The sequence below is a fragment of the Lolium perenne genome, chromosome 4 (genome assembly GCF_019359855.2).
Source record: "Lolium perenne isolate Kyuss_39 chromosome 4, Kyuss_2.0, whole genome shotgun sequence".
NCBI lineage: Eukaryota > Viridiplantae > Streptophyta > Magnoliopsida > Poales > Poaceae > Lolium > Lolium perenne.
The window spans coordinates 199523489-199542923 of record NC_067247.2 but is presented as its reverse complement, the minus strand read 5'-3'; the positions used below and the strand labels follow the sequence as shown (position 1 = coordinate 199542923).

Genomic DNA, 19435 nt, shown 5'->3' with positions numbered 1-19435 from the left:
CAGAAAATGTTAGAGAGTTGGCAAGTGCGTTTTTTCGCACCCTCCTTTCCCTTCGCGACGCAGCTTTATCGACCTTTCCTTTCCGATCGGAGCACGATGCACCTCCGGCGGTGGTAACTGATTAGCGAGGAGAAATCTATCACCTGATCGGGAGGTGCCTGACCCTTGGCACTTAGCAGAATCCACACACACGCTGACGCTACAAAATGTAAGGGCCGGTACGGGCATTGTGCACTGAGCATCTCTCCCATACGCCCTGAGGCAGCATTGTCGAGTTGGGCGATCGGGACGCCTTTTCGCGACATGACTTCGACGAGGTATTTGTCAACCTTCCATTGCACCCTCTTTAACCGTGTCATCGCAACAACAGTCGCCTTTGGCGTCTTGTTCCCAGTGAGGTGTCCCTCTGATGCGGCCGCCGCCACCTTGGCCGGCTCTTTTTTGCCTTTCTCTTTGAGCAACCTCCGAAAGATCCTCCATTTTTGCAGTATTGGAGCTTCGAGAAGCAATGCATCAAGGTGAACGCAATGTGTTTGTTGAGCCGCTTGAACAAGTCGTCGGTCATGATCAAGTGATATGTCACATTCTTTTCACTCACATGTCGCTTGCGAATGCCCTCAAGGTAGCATTGGTATTTGTTCACCACGGCTTGGATGATGCTTCACCTATGCGATATCACAATTTGGGTTTGATCCCATGTGCATATTGCTGCACTCCTTGTTGATGTAGCGGAGTTCATCAAATTCGGCCTTGATCCTCTTCCAATAGCCGCGCTTATTTGATTGGCGCGAGTGATGGTATCCATCATCCATGCACACGACCTTCCAAGAATCGCACAAGCACATGTCCTCCAATGACTTCCATGTTAGTCCTCGGCTTCCTCCGCCCTTGGCCTTCTTCCTCTCCATCCCATCAACGGCGGGAGCGATGGGTTCTTTCTCCTCCTCATAGGTGTCGAATCCACCAACCGTTGAACATGTTGCCAGCGCCAAGCTCGCCAGGAATACCGAGCGAGAGCGCCCCTCCTTTGAGCCGGCGGGGGTGCCACCAGGTCGTCGTATGGACTATTGAGGTCGAGGTTTGCCCCTTGCACAACCCCGCCGGCCACAACATGACGACAATTGGTGCTGCTCGGCGAAAACAGTCCAGATTGAACTTGCTGAAGTCGGAGGGGGGATGGGGGTGGAGTAGTTGCGGGAGAATCTTGTGCGTGGAGCCACACCCTTCCTGGAAGTAGCCCGGGGTAGACGGGGATGAGCCCCTCGAGTGGAGGGACGAGGACGAACTCATTGACAAGGAGCTCCCTCCTACGACAATGCCCGGGATGAACCCTTGGCTAGCGGATGCATGGAGCGCCATATCCATTTTAGCTCCGACTTTTGCAACCACTCTCAGCGCTCCGCTGTCGCGTATTCCCACCGGATGCAGTTCCTCTCCCACACCTCCGGCGTCACATCCATTGGCTTATCCTTCGGCGCTGACCTTGTGCGTGGCTTGGTGTAGGGCCTCACCGCCTTCGGCTTTAGCGGCCCCTTCGACTTCACTGACGTCACCGACATTCCCAGCCGCGAACTGTGCCCGTCGGTGAGATGGGCGTGAATAGGTGAGCGATGGGTGGGAGAAATAGAAGGCGAGAAAAATAAAATGCGAGGAGGCAATAAAATGGAAAGTGAAACAGATTTCGGGTGTGACACCTTTTGAATACTTAGTACTCGACAAATGTATCATACATTACCCTTCTACCCTCACTTTCTCTATCCATTGTGGATACTCGCGGCGGCCGCTTGTAAAGTTAGATTAGACGAGCCCCCTGTTTTCTGACGCTCCCACTCCCCGCCGTACTACCCGCAGAGTACAACACGCCAGTCGCCGCTCTCCACTGCCCCCAACCAAACCCCAACCCACCCCACCCCGTCGATCGCTCCCGCTACCTCGCCGCTGCGCTAGGATCGCCGGCTTCCGGCCACTCCACTCCCAGTCCAAGCTCAGGTTATCTCTACTACCCATCCTCTGCTTCCCCCACCTTACATGTGCTGCATTTCAATTTTGCTATTCCTCTTCTTGCCTTTTGAATTGCGTCTAATCTGGGTCGATGGGTGCTGCCATGATTATCTGCTCGGTTCTCCAATGCGTTCCGCGTGAGCTTCCTCGTTCAGGATTAGGTTGCTTAATTAAGTAGGGTGGTTTGCATGCTACAGGAATGCAAAGATGGTAATACTACGCTGAACTGCTAGTTTTATGGTCTGATGGTCAAGGCAGTTCTTCAAACACTTGCCTTTCTCGTATACATGCCATTTCTCTTGTGTCTCTCGCACACTGAGCAGAGAAATACATATCAATTGTTTGTGGTTATTTTTCTGTAATCAATTTCGCAATTACTTAAATGGATTAGCAAGTTCTTCAGCACCACCTGTTTATTTGACAGGAAAACAGTAAGGTCCTATTGTGTATTTCCTTTATTTATTTGGTATATACCGCCTGCTATTTTTGATTTTCTTTTCTGATGATATCCTCCATACAATGTACATAAGGTGTGAGGGGACTACAATTTTTTGTATAGAATTTGGGGCTTGGAATGGTCCCCCAATCATCATGCATAGCTACATTGATTACCTTGCTGGCACTATGGTTCTGTAGAAACGGAGGGATATATTTTCCACATTCACTTTTGTCATTAAGATCTATGTATGCACAAGTTAAAACACTACAATTGTACATGCACGCAATTATCTCGGGGACGATGTCAAGGAAAGTAACATATTCAACTAAGTCTTGTTAGGAAACTCCAAAAGCTTCTTTTTCAATCTAAGCTAACCTATTGTGTTGGAGGTGGTTTTAGCATAATCTGTTCTAAACCTGAAACTAAGGTGGTTATTAAATTTACTCTAAGCATGGGTGTGGTTCCAGTTTCCATCCTGTTGATTCATGAATGTGATAGTAGTATGCTGGACTAATTCCTACCACATGCTACTATACTATCCACAGCAGAATCCAAAGGTTATAATTTAATTCGGTTTTATTTATTTGTGTTATTTTAACCACAGTAGATGGCAAAACGTAAAGGCATGTGTATTGAGCCATGCGCGACATTTTTATAATCCAAATTCAGTTTTCACTAAGTGGAAGAGATAAACCCCATTATGTTTTGTGTGTGTCGTGGCAATTGAATATATCATATTTAAACATCACTACTGTTCATCTACCGTGAAAGACGACACCAAAATATACACATCAAATTATATGTTTGGTCCGCATCATGTTCCCATCCACAAGGTTAAGTAACAGTGGACTTAGCATATCATTTGCTTTGTATGTAAGTGGAGAGTGATGAGACAAGACTGATTATTTCACCAGGTGGGGGTACTCCAGAGAACATACAATCACCAGGAGGGGGTACTCCAGAGTCCATACAACCCAATTTTCCAAAGAGTGTCTAAAAGCAACTGCTCACCTGCACAAAACAAGTAACTGCTAAGAAGCCTGCTTTGTCAGATTCCAGTGATTTGGTTTCTTTCTTTTTTGTTCACTTGCTCCCTCTAAATTTGTCCAATTTTCTTCTCATTGTTATTTATGCTTATGCATTGTATTTAAGATCTGCATGCATCATGATTGATATATTTTTAGCTTTTGTAGGCATATTCTATACTTGTGTGTTCATCATGCAACTCGTCCTACTTAACACTGCCTTCAGGGAGATCCGGTACTTGGTTAGCCAAAATAAGGTGCATACATGTTGGTCACTGGTTGAGAGCATTAGCTATGGTAGTTTTAAATCATAAAGGAATTTGGGTAAAATCCTCATGAAATACAATTACAACAACAACATCAAAGCCTTTTTCCCAAGCAAGTTGGGGTAGGCTAGATATGAAACCCAACAGAAAAGAGAACCAAAACAAGAAGAAAGAGGAGGGTTGTGATAGGCCTTTCCTATGGATATGAAACCCTCATAAAATACAATTAATTGTGAGAACAGTTATAGATTGATTACCTTGTGGTTATTTCTGCTTCAATATAATCGTATCTACCTGTTGTTACAAGTGTGGGCAACTGAATTGCTGAGCATGCATTGTGCTTAGGTCTATCGTATCTTGTTAAATTTCTACTAGCAGTAAATTTACATGTGCTAAATCATCTACAGTTCTATTCCATTCATCCTAACATGCATGCTGACATATATGTGTTATGTTACTTCATCTGCAATGTGATACAATCCTTGTTGTGGAATTTAAGTAACAGGGGATTATGAAGTCATAATAAAATTTAGTCAGTTTTATAGTTCTATTACTAATAGTTGCTTATTCTTTTCTATATATGCAGGGTGTAATGCACCGCAATTTTTCTTTCCATATTGGTGTTACATAAAGACATCAATGTTCACCTGTGCTCTTACTAGTTTGTTATCAGAAACATGTTAGTTTGGAGCATATTAATGTCAGTCTGCTAGTAATATATGTGAAAGCTTTTGTGGCAGTTTCGTAGATAATTTGATGGAGTGCAACAGAGAAGAGGCTTTGAGGGCCATAGAAATTGCTGCAAAAAAGCTGGAAAATAAAGACTTTGTTGGGTCCAGAAGGGTTGCACTTAAAGCTCAAAGACTTAATCTAGAGCTTGAGCACATACACCGGCTGTTAACTGTCTGTGAAGTGCATTGTGCAGCAGTGGCAAAAATCAATGAAGACTTAGACTGGTATAGTATTCTACAAGTGGACGCGACAGCAGATGACACAGTCATAAGAAAGCAATATGACAAACTTGCCAATTGGCTCAAGCCTGATAAAAACACTCTCTCTGGTGCTGAAGTTGCTCTGAAGTTGGTCTCAGAAGCTAGTGAGATATTATGTGATCATACGAAGCGTTCTTTGTATGACATCAAAAGGCAGAATGCTTGCAAACATGTGATAAATAATGCTACACATCTATCAAGTAAGACTGGTGCAAATAGAAGTCACGTGGGACGCAAACAACCACCTGCTTTTGTACCGGTGTTTTGGACCATGTGCCCACATTGTCGGAAGCGATTTGTGTACTACAAACGGAACTTTCTAGTCCACTGCGATGACTGTGGTAAATTGTTCTTTGCATTCAAGCTGCATGAGCAAGCTGTGCCCTCGAGTTTCCTATCTGATTCAGGGAATAATGCTCAAGTTTTACATGGAAAGTTTTCAGGTCAACTACATGGAGGCACTAATCAGCACGCCCAGTATACTAACATGTATTCTGCAGAGAGGAACATTGACCCGGAACCTACAATGAATGCTGCTCCACTTGATGACCATAGAAAATGGGATGACAGGGCAGGCGGTAATGAGGAAGGTAACTGTTCAGAAGCAAAAATCGATGTAGTTCTGTTTTCAGCAACAAAACAACCTAAATCGCCTGTCGCAGACAAGGAATCAGTTAGCAATTTGACATTAGATCGTCCTGATCCAAACTTCATTTCTACACAGAACTTGAGAAGTGAAGATGCACCTCCAGGGCCAAATATTGCAGGGTCCTCCAGTGTTCAGAGATTAGGTAAGAGAATGCAAGATAATGGCTCTGACTGCTATGACGTCACAGACTCCTATAATAATAAGAGGCAACGGAAGCATGACACCCCATCTAGTTCTTATGAGCAAATAACTGATGATATTGCCACCGCCGCTGCTGCTGAGAATCATGCCTTCAGCAGAGTGGATAGCCAAGATGGAGGAATTGCAAGACATGAAACCAATCAGCAAAGTTACAAGGAAGCAAGAGGTAGTTCTCATCAGAACCTTGGCAGTCATGTGATTACCTACCATTATCCTGACTTCTTTGATTTTGGCAAGTTCAGAGATGTTAACAAGGTTGCAGTTGATCAAATCTGGGCTCTTTATGACAACCTTGATGACATGCCGAGAATTTATGCTTTGGTAAAGCATATTGATACTTCCAACCTTAGAGTTCAGCTGACGTGGCTGGAGCATAACTCAAGGAATGAACAAGAGGCCAACTGGACTAATAAAGAATTGCCAGTATCTTGTGGAAACTTTTGCTTAGGAGGAGAAACAAAAGTATTACAAGATCCATCCATGTACTTGTCTCACAGAGTTTCATCGACAAAAGGCAAAAACGGGAACTCATATGAAATAAATCCTAACAAGGGTGAGGTATGGGCTCTTTACAAAGGATGGAGCATGCAATGGAGCTCTGATGCAGATAACCATCGGTCCTATGGATATGATATTGTGGAAGTCCTCTCAGTTGGCTCAACTAGTGCTGATGTCATTGTTTCACTGCTAATGAGGGTTGATGGCTTTGTTAGTCTATTTACACAAGCTAAGGACAACCCATTTTTTTCGATACCATCAAGTGAGCTACTCCGATTTTCTCACAGTATCCCCTTCTATAGAACAAATGGAAATGAACGGGTAGGCGTTCCAGAAGGATTACTGGAACTGGATATAGCGTCTCTTCCAAGTGATCTGGGAACATTTCCTTTGGTTAGTCTCGAATCTTGCATGCCTTCAGTAGATGTTTATTATACATATCCAGAATCTGAATTCCACAACTTTGAAAAAGACCGCTCGTGTGAGAAGTTTGAAAGTGGCCAAATTTGGGCTCTCTACAATGACACAGATACATTCCCTAACGTCTATGGCTGGGTGAACAAAGTTGAGACACAACCGTTTGAAGTGCATTTGACCTGGCTTGAGTCCTGCTGTCAACAGGTGCAAGATAAGCTGTTGTTGGGGCAGGATGTACCTGTGAGCTGTGGCAAATTTAAAATACGAAGCTGGAAAACAAAGTATGGTGGAACTCATACCTTCTCTCATTTGGTAGAAAATAGCCAAATTGATACAAACTAGCAGGTTAATATTCTTCCGAAGATGGGTGAGGTTTGGGCCATCTACAAGAACTGGTCACCTGATCGGGTTCCTTCCAGCAACAACCACACTAATAATTGTTTTGAATATGCTATTGGGGAGATCGTCAAGTGCAGTAAACGAAGCACACTGTTTTCTTTTCTGACTAAATTTGATGGCCACGTTGCTGTGTTCAAGCCTGACATAACTAAGGGGGTACTGAAAATACCTATGAAAGAGAACCTGAGATTTTCTCATCGAATTCCATCGTTTCGTCTGACAAAGGAGAAAGGTGGCAGACTTCAGGACTTGTATGAGCTCGATCCAGCTTCTGTTCCTGGCGCTTTTCTACAGCAGGGTGGCCCTGGTAATTGACTCTGTTAAGACTTAACCTTTGTGAAGACAGCAGGAGGGAATTTATTTCATGGTGGAACTCTATATAGTTTTGTGTTTTGCACCTGAACATCTAGGGCGTGGCAAATGCAGGCTAAGTATGTTGCATCCGTATCCTCGGAGGACCATGCATGCTAACTTACTTCTGTGACCTCTGGAACAAATCTATTTGGTACTATTTGTAGCAAACTGACAGTAATTCACTATTGCACGTGTATTTGCTGGATGCAAGGAAGCTGTTGGGACATGGATATTGGTACTGTTTCCTTGCTTACTACTATATGTACCTGGTAATATTTGTGTCAGTTGATGTGTGGGTGTGAGTTCTTGCACAGTCCACCTGTAGTCAGTGACCAGCGAGATTCAGAACACGTGTTTGTGTGTCCCAGAAAATTACACTAGCTTACTGCTGAATTTCTGTTTGTGGGTGGGTCGAGCCGCTTGAGCATCTACTTGAGCCTCCTCTAGTCAGGTAGGTGGGTTGAGGGATCTAGTATTTGAACTCTCTCCCCGGACCACCTCGCCATCCTGTCGATGGTCTCGTGTTGAAGTTCCTGACCTTTTTCGCTAGCCGGGTGTCTATGAACAGCACCTTCTACATCAGATCTGCATACCTGACATTATGGCCTTCCAATTGACTTCTGGGGCTCCCTTATTTTTTACAATCCCAGTTTATTTCACAACTTTTATTACGTTTCAGTACAACCTATTTTTACCTTTATTTTCACATACAGTAAATAACATACATCACTCACTTGTTTTGTTAATAAATAAAATGCAAAAAAATAAATAAGATGAATAACCTGTCCAATTTTGCTTGAGAAAAGGAAATATTAGTTGAACAGGAAACACATCATTTTGCATACGAGCGCGACATTACAAAGGTGTTTTGTATACACAAGCGCGAGCAAGGGCAGCATGATTTGCATAGCAGTGCTACTTTGGCAGCAGTTCCATGCGCTATTTTTCAGGACATGGCGTTTTGGCTCCCGGGCATAGCTAAACACGGTATACCTACCGCTAATGTGGGCGCGCAGATATGTGTTCGGCACATTGTCTATGGTGCTACAGTGTGGCATATGTTTGTGTACCCCATATCACACACATGCATGTTTGATTCATAGGATCGAAAAGTGGAAGAATATGAAAAATTGAGGATTGCTATAACCTATTTCTTGAATTCTTTAGGAAAGAAATCTATGAGAATTGGTACAACTAGTTGTTTAATAGAAGCATAAGAAAGCCATAGAAAATTTCTACACAGGCTGAGTGCATAGCATAGTTGTTAACTTGTTATAAACACATATGAATTTTTCGCTGCCCAGTCAGCCGCCGCGGGTGTTCAACTTCCCGCCGCCATTCCAGTCCTGCCCGCGATCTAGGACCTAGCCTCGAGAGGTCTCGCTTGCGAGTTCTACGAGAAGAAGGATACCGGTTCGCTAGATGATTCAAGGCAGTTTCCGAGGTCGCCCCCTTGAAATCTCGCTACACACAATGGACGCGCGTGGGGCTGGGCGTGGAATTGGGTCAAGTTTCCAAACCTAAATTCTGTGTCCACCCAAACAGCCGAATTGGGCCTATCTAATTTTCAATTCCGATTCCAAGCCCAGATTTTGTGCATCCAAACACAATGTAAGTGTTCCAGATGCAATCGTCGTCCACACAATGGCACAATCCACCCAGAAAGTTGCCTTGAGAGTTGAGACTGTGCTTGATGATGCCATCGTCACTGTACCATTGCGAGTATAGTTCTTCTCCATCCTACATCTTCTGAAACTCTATGTCACGCCCTGTACTGGACTGATCCGATCCACCGCGGGTAATCCCCCCCCAATCTTTCAGAATCGGAATCCGCTTGTAGAAGAGGGAGGACTGAATACTCGGAGCTGTTGAATCTACCAGTTCGATTCAAACTCCGAACCCACAATGATCCAATGAAGAATTCAGGCGATACACAGTGACGTTTTCGGAATTTGGACTCAGATTGACAAAACCTACTCGAACTGGTACTGAGCCCTCGGGTTGCTCCGCCTCCCCATATGTATGCCCAGGCCCTCTGACCTCTCGAGTATCAATTAGAAAAGGTTGCAACTTTCCAAGTAGTGCTGAAGGGATTCGTCGTCTTCACGTGGAGGCGGTTTTGCTCCAATGGAGACCTGTAGCGTAGCCAGGATATTTGGCTTATGGCACCCATGGAATCTCTGCTCTCTGCTCTTGAGAGTTTTGCGCAAGCTGCTAGGTCTTCCTCCCAGTTTAATGAAGAAATCCCTCGAGCGAAAACATATTCATCCAGCACACTTGGAGATTGAAGTGGGCAAATTGCCAGAGTTGCCGCAGGATGTCCTCATGGATATATTTGCTCTTCTCGAGATCCCAGACCTAATGCGTGCCAGCTCCATCTGCTCCTCCTGGCGCTCCATACATACCAGCCTATGCAGTCTTGGGCTGTACAAGCGGCCCCAGACGCCGTGCCTCTTCTACACCTCGAAATCTGCTGGAGAGAGTGTTGCGTTCCTCTACAGCCTCGCGGAGAAGAGGTCATACAAGTTGACTCTCCCGGAGCCTCCTATTCGCACTAGGTATGTGATTGGCTCCTCAAATGGCTGGCTGGTTACTGCTGATGAGAGGTCTGAGATGCATCTTCTCAATCCAATCACCTGTGAACAGATCGCTCTACCGTCGGTGATCACCATCGAGCATGTGACTCCCATTTTCAATGAAGCAGGTGCCTTATGTATGTACCATTATTCACCCCACACAGCTGAGTACTTTAATGACGAACCCAGATCCCTAGCTCTCGCCACGCTGCGGAACTACCTCCATAATAAGGCATTCGTATTTTATGATGCATCTGCAGGAGGACATATTGTGGCGCTTATCCACAGTCCATACTGGCAGCTTTCATTTGCTAGGTTAGGGGATAACAAATGGACCTGGCTGCCACCGCACTCTGATTTTCAGGACTGCATCTACAAGGATGGTCTGTTATATGCAGTGACATTGAAAGGAAAAATTTACGCCTTCGATCTCAGAGGCCCTATGGTCACAACGGAGTTAATTTTAGACATGGTAGAATACTGCTCGAATAAGTACATTGTCCAGGCTCCGTGCGGCGATCTACTGCAAATCTGGAGAACCCGGGAGGGCAGTGAAGATGCTGGCCCTCCATCATATGTGATTAATACCACGAATATCAAGATATATAAAGTTGACACCAGGGCTAAAAAGCTTGTGGGAATAAATAGCTTGGATGATCACGTGTTCCTTCTTGGGCACAACCAAACACTATGTCTAAGTGCTCAAGAGTATCTGCAGTTGAAGGCAAACTGTGTTTACTTTACAGATGATGATGAGATATATCTTTATGGATGTAAGGATAACCATCGTGATATTGGAATCTTTGACTTGGCAAATAGCACTTGTGAGGAACTTGTGTCCCCTCAGCTTTGGTCCAATTGGCCTACACCCGTATGGATAACACCAAGTCTTACAAGACTGTAAAGGATGAACCTTCCTTTGTTTGAGTGACTCAGTACAAGTTTCATGTTTGAGTTCTTGTAAGGAGAGTGCCTGCGAGCCACTTATATTTGCTTCTTATATTAATTATCTGTGCTTACCTGATCTGTAGGGGCACTATAATCTGTTAAACACATGGGATGTTTGTCCCTCGGTTGAAATTGAGAAGTTATGCTGTAAACTTGTTAGTGCAATGCACATGTGGCTTTGCTTATTTATATTCTACTGGAGAGAATTTAAAAGTAGAAAGATTTTTGTTAATCTATTGCACCTATATGACCACTCTTGACGAATTAATGCCACATGCCAGAAAGCTTGTGTCGGTTTTGATGAGGTCAGCTGTTACTAAGCTGGAAATAGCTTATGTTTTGACAATGGCTAACAGGTTTATTCGTTGCTGTTGTTTTGAAATTCATCAAATTTGTAGAGTTTAGCAAGATCATGTCCACTGGAGGGTGGAGAGACAAGCTGCGAGATGACCCAGTTCTCTTCAAGAAACAAATCTGTCCATGACTTTTCGCCGTCAAGATTCAATACCAACGTTCGTATTTCCTTGACAGTAGATCTTTTCATGTATTTAGGCGATGTTCCTGTATCCCTTGAAAATTATGTGCACTTTGTCTGCATTTATCATGTCCAAAAGATAGAGGTTGATTTGCCATCATTAGTCTTACCTCCAGAATTGATGGCTCTTCCTCAAATTTATGCACAAGTTGTACAACAAAGAAGGCGTCCAGGGTCAAATATATTTACAGTAAGAGAATCCCAAGTATCATTACAGTAAGATAATACTTCTGAAATCTGGAGCAAATAAACATTTCTCTTCCTAGTAGCCGCTTTTTCGGGGAAGAAATTGCCCTTGCAAGGCTAACACTGAAATCTCTGGAGCAAATCCAAATGGCTTCCTCAACATATTTTCTTGTTTTCTTGTCATAAAAATAACAAGGTCCGGTTCGCAGCAACATGAAGGCATCAAACAGACGACCTACAAAAGATGTGACAAGGTTCATGTTAGATGTAAAACATTGATTAATAAACAAAACGAGGCAGGGATCTGGGAACTCTAAAAATTCTGCTTCTCCAATTCCAAGTCTGCTCCTTGCCACTGGAGCCCAGCTTTACCATCTTTTCATCTTTTGAAACCCAGACAAATCACGAATCAATCTGAAAATAGAATGAATGACAGTGAGAGAATAATTAGAAAAATATTCTGACAATATATAAGACGTATATCAGATATTCCACTTCCATAGCCACTACCAGCTTTCGAGTTTTATTGCTGAAACCGTTCACCCAGTGCCTGAACAAATTCTCAAAGACATGACTGGTTTGCATCTTCCGATTACCATACCACCACCTTTCCACAAAGTTATCCTTGGTACAAATTCAGGTTTTGAGTACTAAAAAAATCGATGAGCACTTGATCTTCAAATGAACAGTCACATTCCAAGTGAAACCGGGGAGAAGGCCCCTCCTGGGATTTCAGGCTGGAATGTAGATGATTTAAACAGAATCCCATGCTACCACATATCGCGCCATTTGACACTGCATCTTCTGATTCTGAAGCAAAAAAGGACAACCTACATTACCATGCCATCACCTTTCCACAAAGTTATCCTTGGTACGAATTCAGTTGCAATGTAAGAACATCAGTCCTATTGTCAAATCTCAAAACTGCAACCTCGTGAACATGTTCAACTAGAAATGATAGGCTTCCATCTGAATTTGGATTCCCAAACTTACCATAAACAGAATTAACCATCCTCACTATTCCTAGAAGCAGTAAAACTATAATAAACTCTAATCACATGATACGCCTGTAAAACTAATAATCAGCAAGTAAAGCTATAGTGGTCATGCTTCCTTGTCACCATGACCAAGCTGATGCTTATCACCATCAACACGCCGTGTTTCTGAACCCAACCTCGCAGATGAATAGTTTTCTGTTGGTTCAGTGCCTCACAGTCTGGCGCAAAATTGACATCAACTCCTGCGATTCCTCAACCAATTATTAGTATTTAAATCACTACATGGTCGTGTCCCCCACCTTTCCTCTTAGCTGTATCCCCATGGTTTTAGAGGATCGCCAAGATTGCTCTAATACATTAGGATAGTGCCCCTTATAAAATCTATAGCTGCTAATATTTCCCATAGAAAATAATTATTTACCTTTGGCAACAGGGACTCTTACTCACTGCCTTAACAAAATCTTTACCTACTATAAATCTTCTTATTCCATTCTCAACATTTTTAGTTCAAAACTTGGCAAAAGGCTGTTTTAATGGACATCAAGCAATGCTAGAAACTGAGAATCTCCAAACTTGCCTTCACAATGAAATATAATTTGGTATATTATTGTCCTCAAAACATGCTACCATGATCACCGGATACTGCTAATCTTCCCCACAGAAAATACTTATTTACCTTTGGCAACAGAGATTCTTAGTCCATGCCTCAACAAAATCTCCCATACCACAACTCCGGCTTTAGCTTGTGAACCCTGTAGTTTCGAAAACCACATAAACTTCACTGAAAATGAGATTGTGGTGTAATGTCCTATTGATCTAAAAGAACCTCTTACGCTCAACTTGTCATCATAAACTAGTTGTTCTTTTTCACAGGCAGTAAAGCTTGCAACAACAACTGTATCCCTCAATGCATTAGGTACCTTCTGATCCTCTATATCTGTATGGTACATCTTCCATTAGCTCTGTTGCAATGTAAGGACTTCAGTCCTTTTGTCAAAACTCAAAACTACAAGATGGTGAACATGTTCAGCTAAATATGAAAGACTTTCATCCAAGTTTGGGTTCCCAAGCTGAACTTTACCAGAATTACTTATGCTCAAAACTTTTCCGAGAAACAGTCAAACCTACACTAAAAACTGAGGCTATGATATTATGCCTGCATAACTCATAACAAATAAGTGAAGCTAGTAAGCTACACATGCCATGCTTCCTTGTCAAGATGACCAAGACGACGCTTGTCACCATCTTCCCCATTTGTAATTTTCGAGCAACTCAATCGAAATGGACACAATAAGTTCTACAGTAGTTCCAACATATCATCCGCCAACAAAATCATTTTCTCAACAACCTGAGCGCCCTGGGCTCACAATCTGTGGTTGACATTGTTCTCACACATCATCCTAGAAGAACATACTGTATCTCATATCTTTTTATCAGCACACTGTGTAGTTCTTCAATCCCAATAAGGCTATACTTGAAGATGCCTCCTAAAACCTCAGACTGGAAAATGAGGACTTCAAAAAGAATCCATGCTACCATATCCACAGGAGTGCAGATTACACAAAGAAGTGCAGATTACAGTCTTTGCAACTCTTCCAGGGTCCTTCTGGTTTCAGTCTACAGCCACTGCGGATCTTCCCAACAGGCAAAACTTAGAACTAGGCATTGCAGTGCTTGCCATGCAGGTCTCGGTGGTGCTCCGAACGAAATATGGCGGCGCAGTTGTTGCACTGCACACCAGCCGATAAGCCATGCTTGCGTTCAATGTGCCCACTCAGCTGCAGATTGAAAATCAAAATGAACGGACGATATATGGACACAAATCAACAACACCATAAAGTTAAACACGAGACAACATTTCATTGGCTAAAACTTACACTTGACTGAGGCATCTGATGGCGTCCGCCATCCTCAAAGTAGCAAATGGTGCACACCCCCTTACCAGGTGTGCATCTTGACATAAGCTCAACATAGTGCTTGTGAATAGCACTTCTCAAATACCGGCCAAATTTCGGATTGTCCTCAACAATCTACAAGTGTACAATTCGCAAGTTACTCCCAGAAATACTCCCAGAGCTACCAGAAATCTACAGTGTATGATTTTTTTCTTTAACATCCTACTTCATTTAACAGTTACTCCCAGAAATACTCCCAGAGCTACCAATCAAGCAGCTTCACTTACTTGATGGTTGAAGGTCCTGCAGTACACCGTGGTCTGCTCCGGTTTCATCATGATCATGCACATTCCTATGCTGGACGTTCTTAGCATAAATATAAGCATGGTTCTGGCATTTGCTCTCCTGAACATATTCAAAAAATGTAGAGGAATTTTGAACATTATAGTGCTTCCACTTCATAAAGATCAGTTAACTAAACATTAACACATCCGAGGCATTGTTCCACGGAACATTTGCAAACAAAGTTGAGATGGAAATAAAGCATTTCAGAATATAAAAAGTGTGAATTGACAATATATGCAAAAAATAATCTTGAACATCGACATGTTACAAATTAGTAAGAAATTAATTCAAAGACTAAATAACCTTGCGCTCATTTCTCGCCCATTCATATGTCACGGTATGACACAATATTCTACACAGACAAACATTACTGACCACATTCCCCATGTCATTACCAAAATCAGGGAGTATAACGTTACCAAAGCAATTGTATGTAGCATTTTTTTTCGCCTTGACAACTTATAAAACATATACCTCTGGAAGTTGAGGCGAAGCCTGCCGCTCGATCTTATTTGTATCCTCCAGGTAAATCTGATTGCTTTGCTCCTTCCTCTTCTCCTTCTCTTCCTGAACATAATCCAAAAACATAAAGGAGATTTCAATGTTTTAATTATTCCACTCCATAAAGATCAATCAATTAAAGCAACGGCGTCAACCTCAACCTGCAGAGATAATGCTAGGCAGATCATTCTTCATTTCTTTGCACGTTCTCCATTACTAAAGCATTGCTGATACGGGCAGCCAAAATTAAGCAAAATATGGAAGGTCGAATTTATCTTGACACCATAACATACTAGAATGAAACACAAAAGCAGACATAAGGATGTGACTACTGATCATAAAGGAATGACTGAGGCACCATAAGCAAGGCTCCTCGTGGGCTTGGCAAAATGCAAGCCTTGCACTCATTTCCCAACTATTCATGTCTCGATCGGATGCAAAATTCGACAGACAAACATTAGTCATCACATTTGTCATGACATACCATCTCAGTTCCCATATTTCCCTATTCAATGCTAACTCAAATGTTAGTGTTCCACTTGAATGAGCCTTGTGTTACATAAGTGAACAGAGCCAGTGGTTCCTCACCTCTTCAGCGGGCGCCTCTTTCTCTCTGGCTGTGCCGTGCAGCTGTTGCAAGAAGGCGTTGAGGAGTCTCTTCCACTGCCACCGCCACCACTTGGGTGCTGCGTTCTTATCCATGGAGGACGCTGTGTTCTCGTCCAGGGCGGACTCCGTGTTCTTGACTGGTGCGGGGGCCGTGTTCTTTGCCGAGAGGGACGACTTGTTTTTGGCGGCGTTCCTGAACGGGATGAGGGCCTTGTTCTCGTCGGCCAGGACGGGGTGCTTGTTCTTGGACGAGGATGGCGCGATGATGTCCTTGTTCTTGACCAGGACGGGGTCCTTGTTCTTGGACGAGGACGGCGCGACGAGGGCCTTGCTCTTGGCCCCCAGGACGGGGTCCTTGTTCTTGGACGAGGACGGCGCGATGAGGGCCTTGCTCTTGGCCAGGACGGGGTCCTTGTTCTTGGACGAGGACGGCGCATGGTCCTTGGACGAGGACGGCACGACGTTCTTGGCCAGGGCCGACGCCATGCTCTCGGCCAGGGCAGGGACTGCACGTGGCGGGGAGGACGCCGTGCTCTCGAACTGGCAGGGATCCTTGCTCTTGGCTGGGGAAGACGCCATGTTCGGGTCGAACTTCTTTTTCGCCATTCCCGCCGACCAAGAAGGGTTCTTGGCCGCGGGGCTGCTTGGGGGCGTGGCGGGAAAGAGCTCCGGAGAGCAGCGAGGCGGTGCGGCTGAACGGATTGTAGAGGATACTTGAGGTAGGGTTCTGGCGAGGTGTGCCGTGACAGTGGCCGGGGGGGAATTTCTCGATTCCCGGCGAGGTGGCGGTGGCTGATTTTAGGAGGCGAGAAGGCGCGGGGTGAAGGAGGAGAGGGGACGGGAAGGGAGAAGGGGCAGCCAGCCATGTACATATACTGTAGGAGCTAGCTGGGCTCCGATGGGCCTGTCAGCCATATGCGATGGGCTGGTTTCATTCTGGGAATGCACAAGCCTGCAAACTGCAACGATGCCATAAACAAGACACGTGTAGCCGTTCTCAAAAAAGAAAAATAAATCCCCTGAAAAAATCATCAAAGTGTAGTTGATTGACTCTTATATCCAACGAATAGAGATTTGGTGCTCGTGGACATCACTCCTTTCGGTAAAAAAAACAAAAAATATATATTTATGTTTCAAGTTTTTGGAAAAATGCGGTAGTTAATAATATAGTTAGTCAGCCTTAGGTGTTGATGTCGTCGTGCCACAGATGAGGTGGCTGCCTACGGGAGAACCTTCGGCATAGATGGGGGGACTGGTTTGGGGACATACTCTCAGTACCGTGCGCCATACCCGGTGGGCATGTCACATCTTTGGGGGATCTAGCTAAAAGACCTTGTCACGATCCCTCTGCCGGTACACCAATTGGTGTGTATTAAATCAGCGACGGTTGGTGGGCAACAAGACGGGATTGTGTCATGTAGGCAAAGTGTACAACCTCTGTAGAGTTAAAACTATTCTAATAGTCGTGTCCATGGTCATGGAGGGCACATGAATCTTTCTTGACATACATGAACCTGTATTGCTATTTCCCTCTTTGCCTCTATCCTTTCCTTCTTTCCCTGGAATCCAAATCCTATTAAATATGTGAGTTGTCAAGGACAATTACATTGATGAGAAATATTACACTCATTATAAAACATGTTTTCGTCTAAAACACCTTTATCAAATATATTGCAAATAAAATTAGCTTTTATGCAAAAGAACCAAACAGCCTTTCGTTGAAGCCTCATGTAGATATATTAGGTCTTACATCGAGGGGGTGTGTTGAGTACTCTATGTACTCATGGAAATACTTTTGTTGATATCCAGAGTACTACAAAGACAAGGAAGACCTACGATAACTACAACGACATTGAAGAGTGATGCCTCATGGACTACATCAACTGCGTGTGGCTGAGATGGAGTTGCTTCGCGTTTTAGTTATGCGATGTGATTTCTGATTGTAATGAATGCCACACTATGTGGCTATTCAAACTTTGTAATATTATTTTTTGTACGTTTGTAATGATATACATTTCGTTGTATCGTCAACATTGATCTTGGGATTGACGAGTAACACAGGAGGGTCGGAAAGTAAAGTTCCGGTTTTCACAGTAATGCTAGTGGTAATGCCTTGTTTTCCCACATCACGGGGTATTTTACAACACTGAATGCAAGTAGATGAGAGAGATGTGGCATGCGACATCAAACACAACTTTTGTTGATGTAGTGTGCTTTTATATAAAGGAGTACAATGTATGTTTATAAAGGGTGTAGCCGAGTGACAAAACAGTATGATGTACTACCATCATCCCAAAGCTTAAGGCTTATATTATTTTTACGAAGTCAAACTATGTCAAGTTTGACTAAGTTTTTACCAAAAATCATTAACATGCAAAATAAAAAATCAATATCATTAGATATATATATATATATAATGAAATATATTTTCATATGTTATCTACAAAATATTATATTTGTTGATACATTCTTCTAAAAGTTTGATCAAACTTAACTTGATTTGACTTAAAAAAAAACATAAACCTTAACCTTTGGGATGGAGGTAGTATGTAGATAAAGGAGTATGATGTCTATAAAAATGGTACCACCAACATCCTTTATCTAGGTTTAAAAAAGGAAAGGAGTATGACATGGCGGAGTGATAGAAACCACATGCTGAAGTGACGCAACATACATATGGGTACTTCTTCTTAACTATGCCTTTTAGCACATGTGTATCCATTATAAACGTTAACCATTAAAGCATGACAATTGTGTGTAACTTTTATCATCTTACAACATGATCACTATCATTGTTGAGAGAGAGGGATCAAGCGAAACTATGAACCAGGTCTATTGTTTCCATAAGAGTTAAACATCTATTTTGTCCTCCTAAATATTAGAGGATTTGCGACACTTATATTTCATATTTTGTTTTTTCATAAGAGTTAAACATCCATTATGTCCTCCTGAATATTGGAAGATTGTGATACTTATATTTCATGTTTTTTTTACTTTCAAGCATCAAGTTAAACCCCATAGTTATTTTGTTTTGTTTAGTGCAGAGACAACTAGAATTATGACACTCTAGTTGGAGAGAGTAAATATATTTTCCTTCTTGCTACTGCAGTTCGAATACCCATACATTCACATTAAGTGGTGCTTGATGTCTACGCACACTCCTTTTCTTGTAGACAGTGTTGGGCCTCCAAGAGCAGAGGTTTGTAGAACAGCAGCAAGTTTTCCCTTAAGTTGATCACCCAAGGTTTATCGAACTCAGGGAGGAAGAGGTCAAAGATATCCCTCTCAAGCAACCCTGCGATCACAATGCAAGAAGTCTCTTGTGTCCCCAACACACCTAATACACTTGTCAGATGTATAGGTGCACTAGTTCGGCGAAGAGATGGTGAGATGCAAGTGGTATGAATGTATATGAGCAGTAGTAACGGCACCAGAAAATAGCTTGATGCTACAACTGGCGTGTGGTTGATGGTGGTAATATTGCAGGCAGTACAGATGCAGTAGAACAGTAAACAAGTGATGATTGCAGTATTTGGGAACAAGGCCTAAGGATTATACTTTCACTAGTGGACACTCTCAACATTGATCACATAACAGAATA

The 19435-nt window shown here is 43.1% G+C and overlaps 2 protein-coding genes across 2 annotated transcripts; both read left to right on the top strand.

The window, feature by feature from the left end:
• The first annotated feature begins 1777 nt into the window (after nucleotides 1-1777).
• LOC127295186 (uncharacterized) lies at nucleotides 1778-6968 on the top strand. The gene is made up of 2 exons (XM_071819006.1): nucleotides 1778-1989; nucleotides 4318-6968. Exon 2 carries the CDS (start codon nucleotides 4488-4490, stop codon nucleotides 6828-6830), a length of 2343 nt encoding a protein of 780 aa, XP_071675107.1. The 5' UTR covers nucleotides 1778-1989; nucleotides 4318-4487; the 3' UTR covers nucleotides 6831-6968.
• Nucleotides 6969-9368: 2400 nt separating this feature from the next.
• Nucleotides 9369-10917, top strand: LOC127348882 (F-box protein SKIP23-like). Its single transcript, XM_051374750.1, has one exon. The coding sequence runs from the start codon at nucleotides 9369-9371 to the stop codon at nucleotides 10719-10721; it is 1353 nt and encodes a 450-aa protein (XP_051230710.1). The 3' UTR covers nucleotides 10722-10917.
• Nucleotides 10918-19435: the final 8518 nt, after the last annotated feature.

Coding starts and splice junctions, on each gene's coding strand:
- LOC127295186 (XM_071819006.1), top strand. CDS start 4,488: ATGGAGTGCAACAGAGAAGAGGCTTTGAGGGCCATAGAAATTGCTGCA.
- LOC127348882 (XM_051374750.1), top strand. CDS start 9,369: ATGGAGACCTGTAGCGTAGCCAGGATATTTGGCTTATGGCACCCATGG.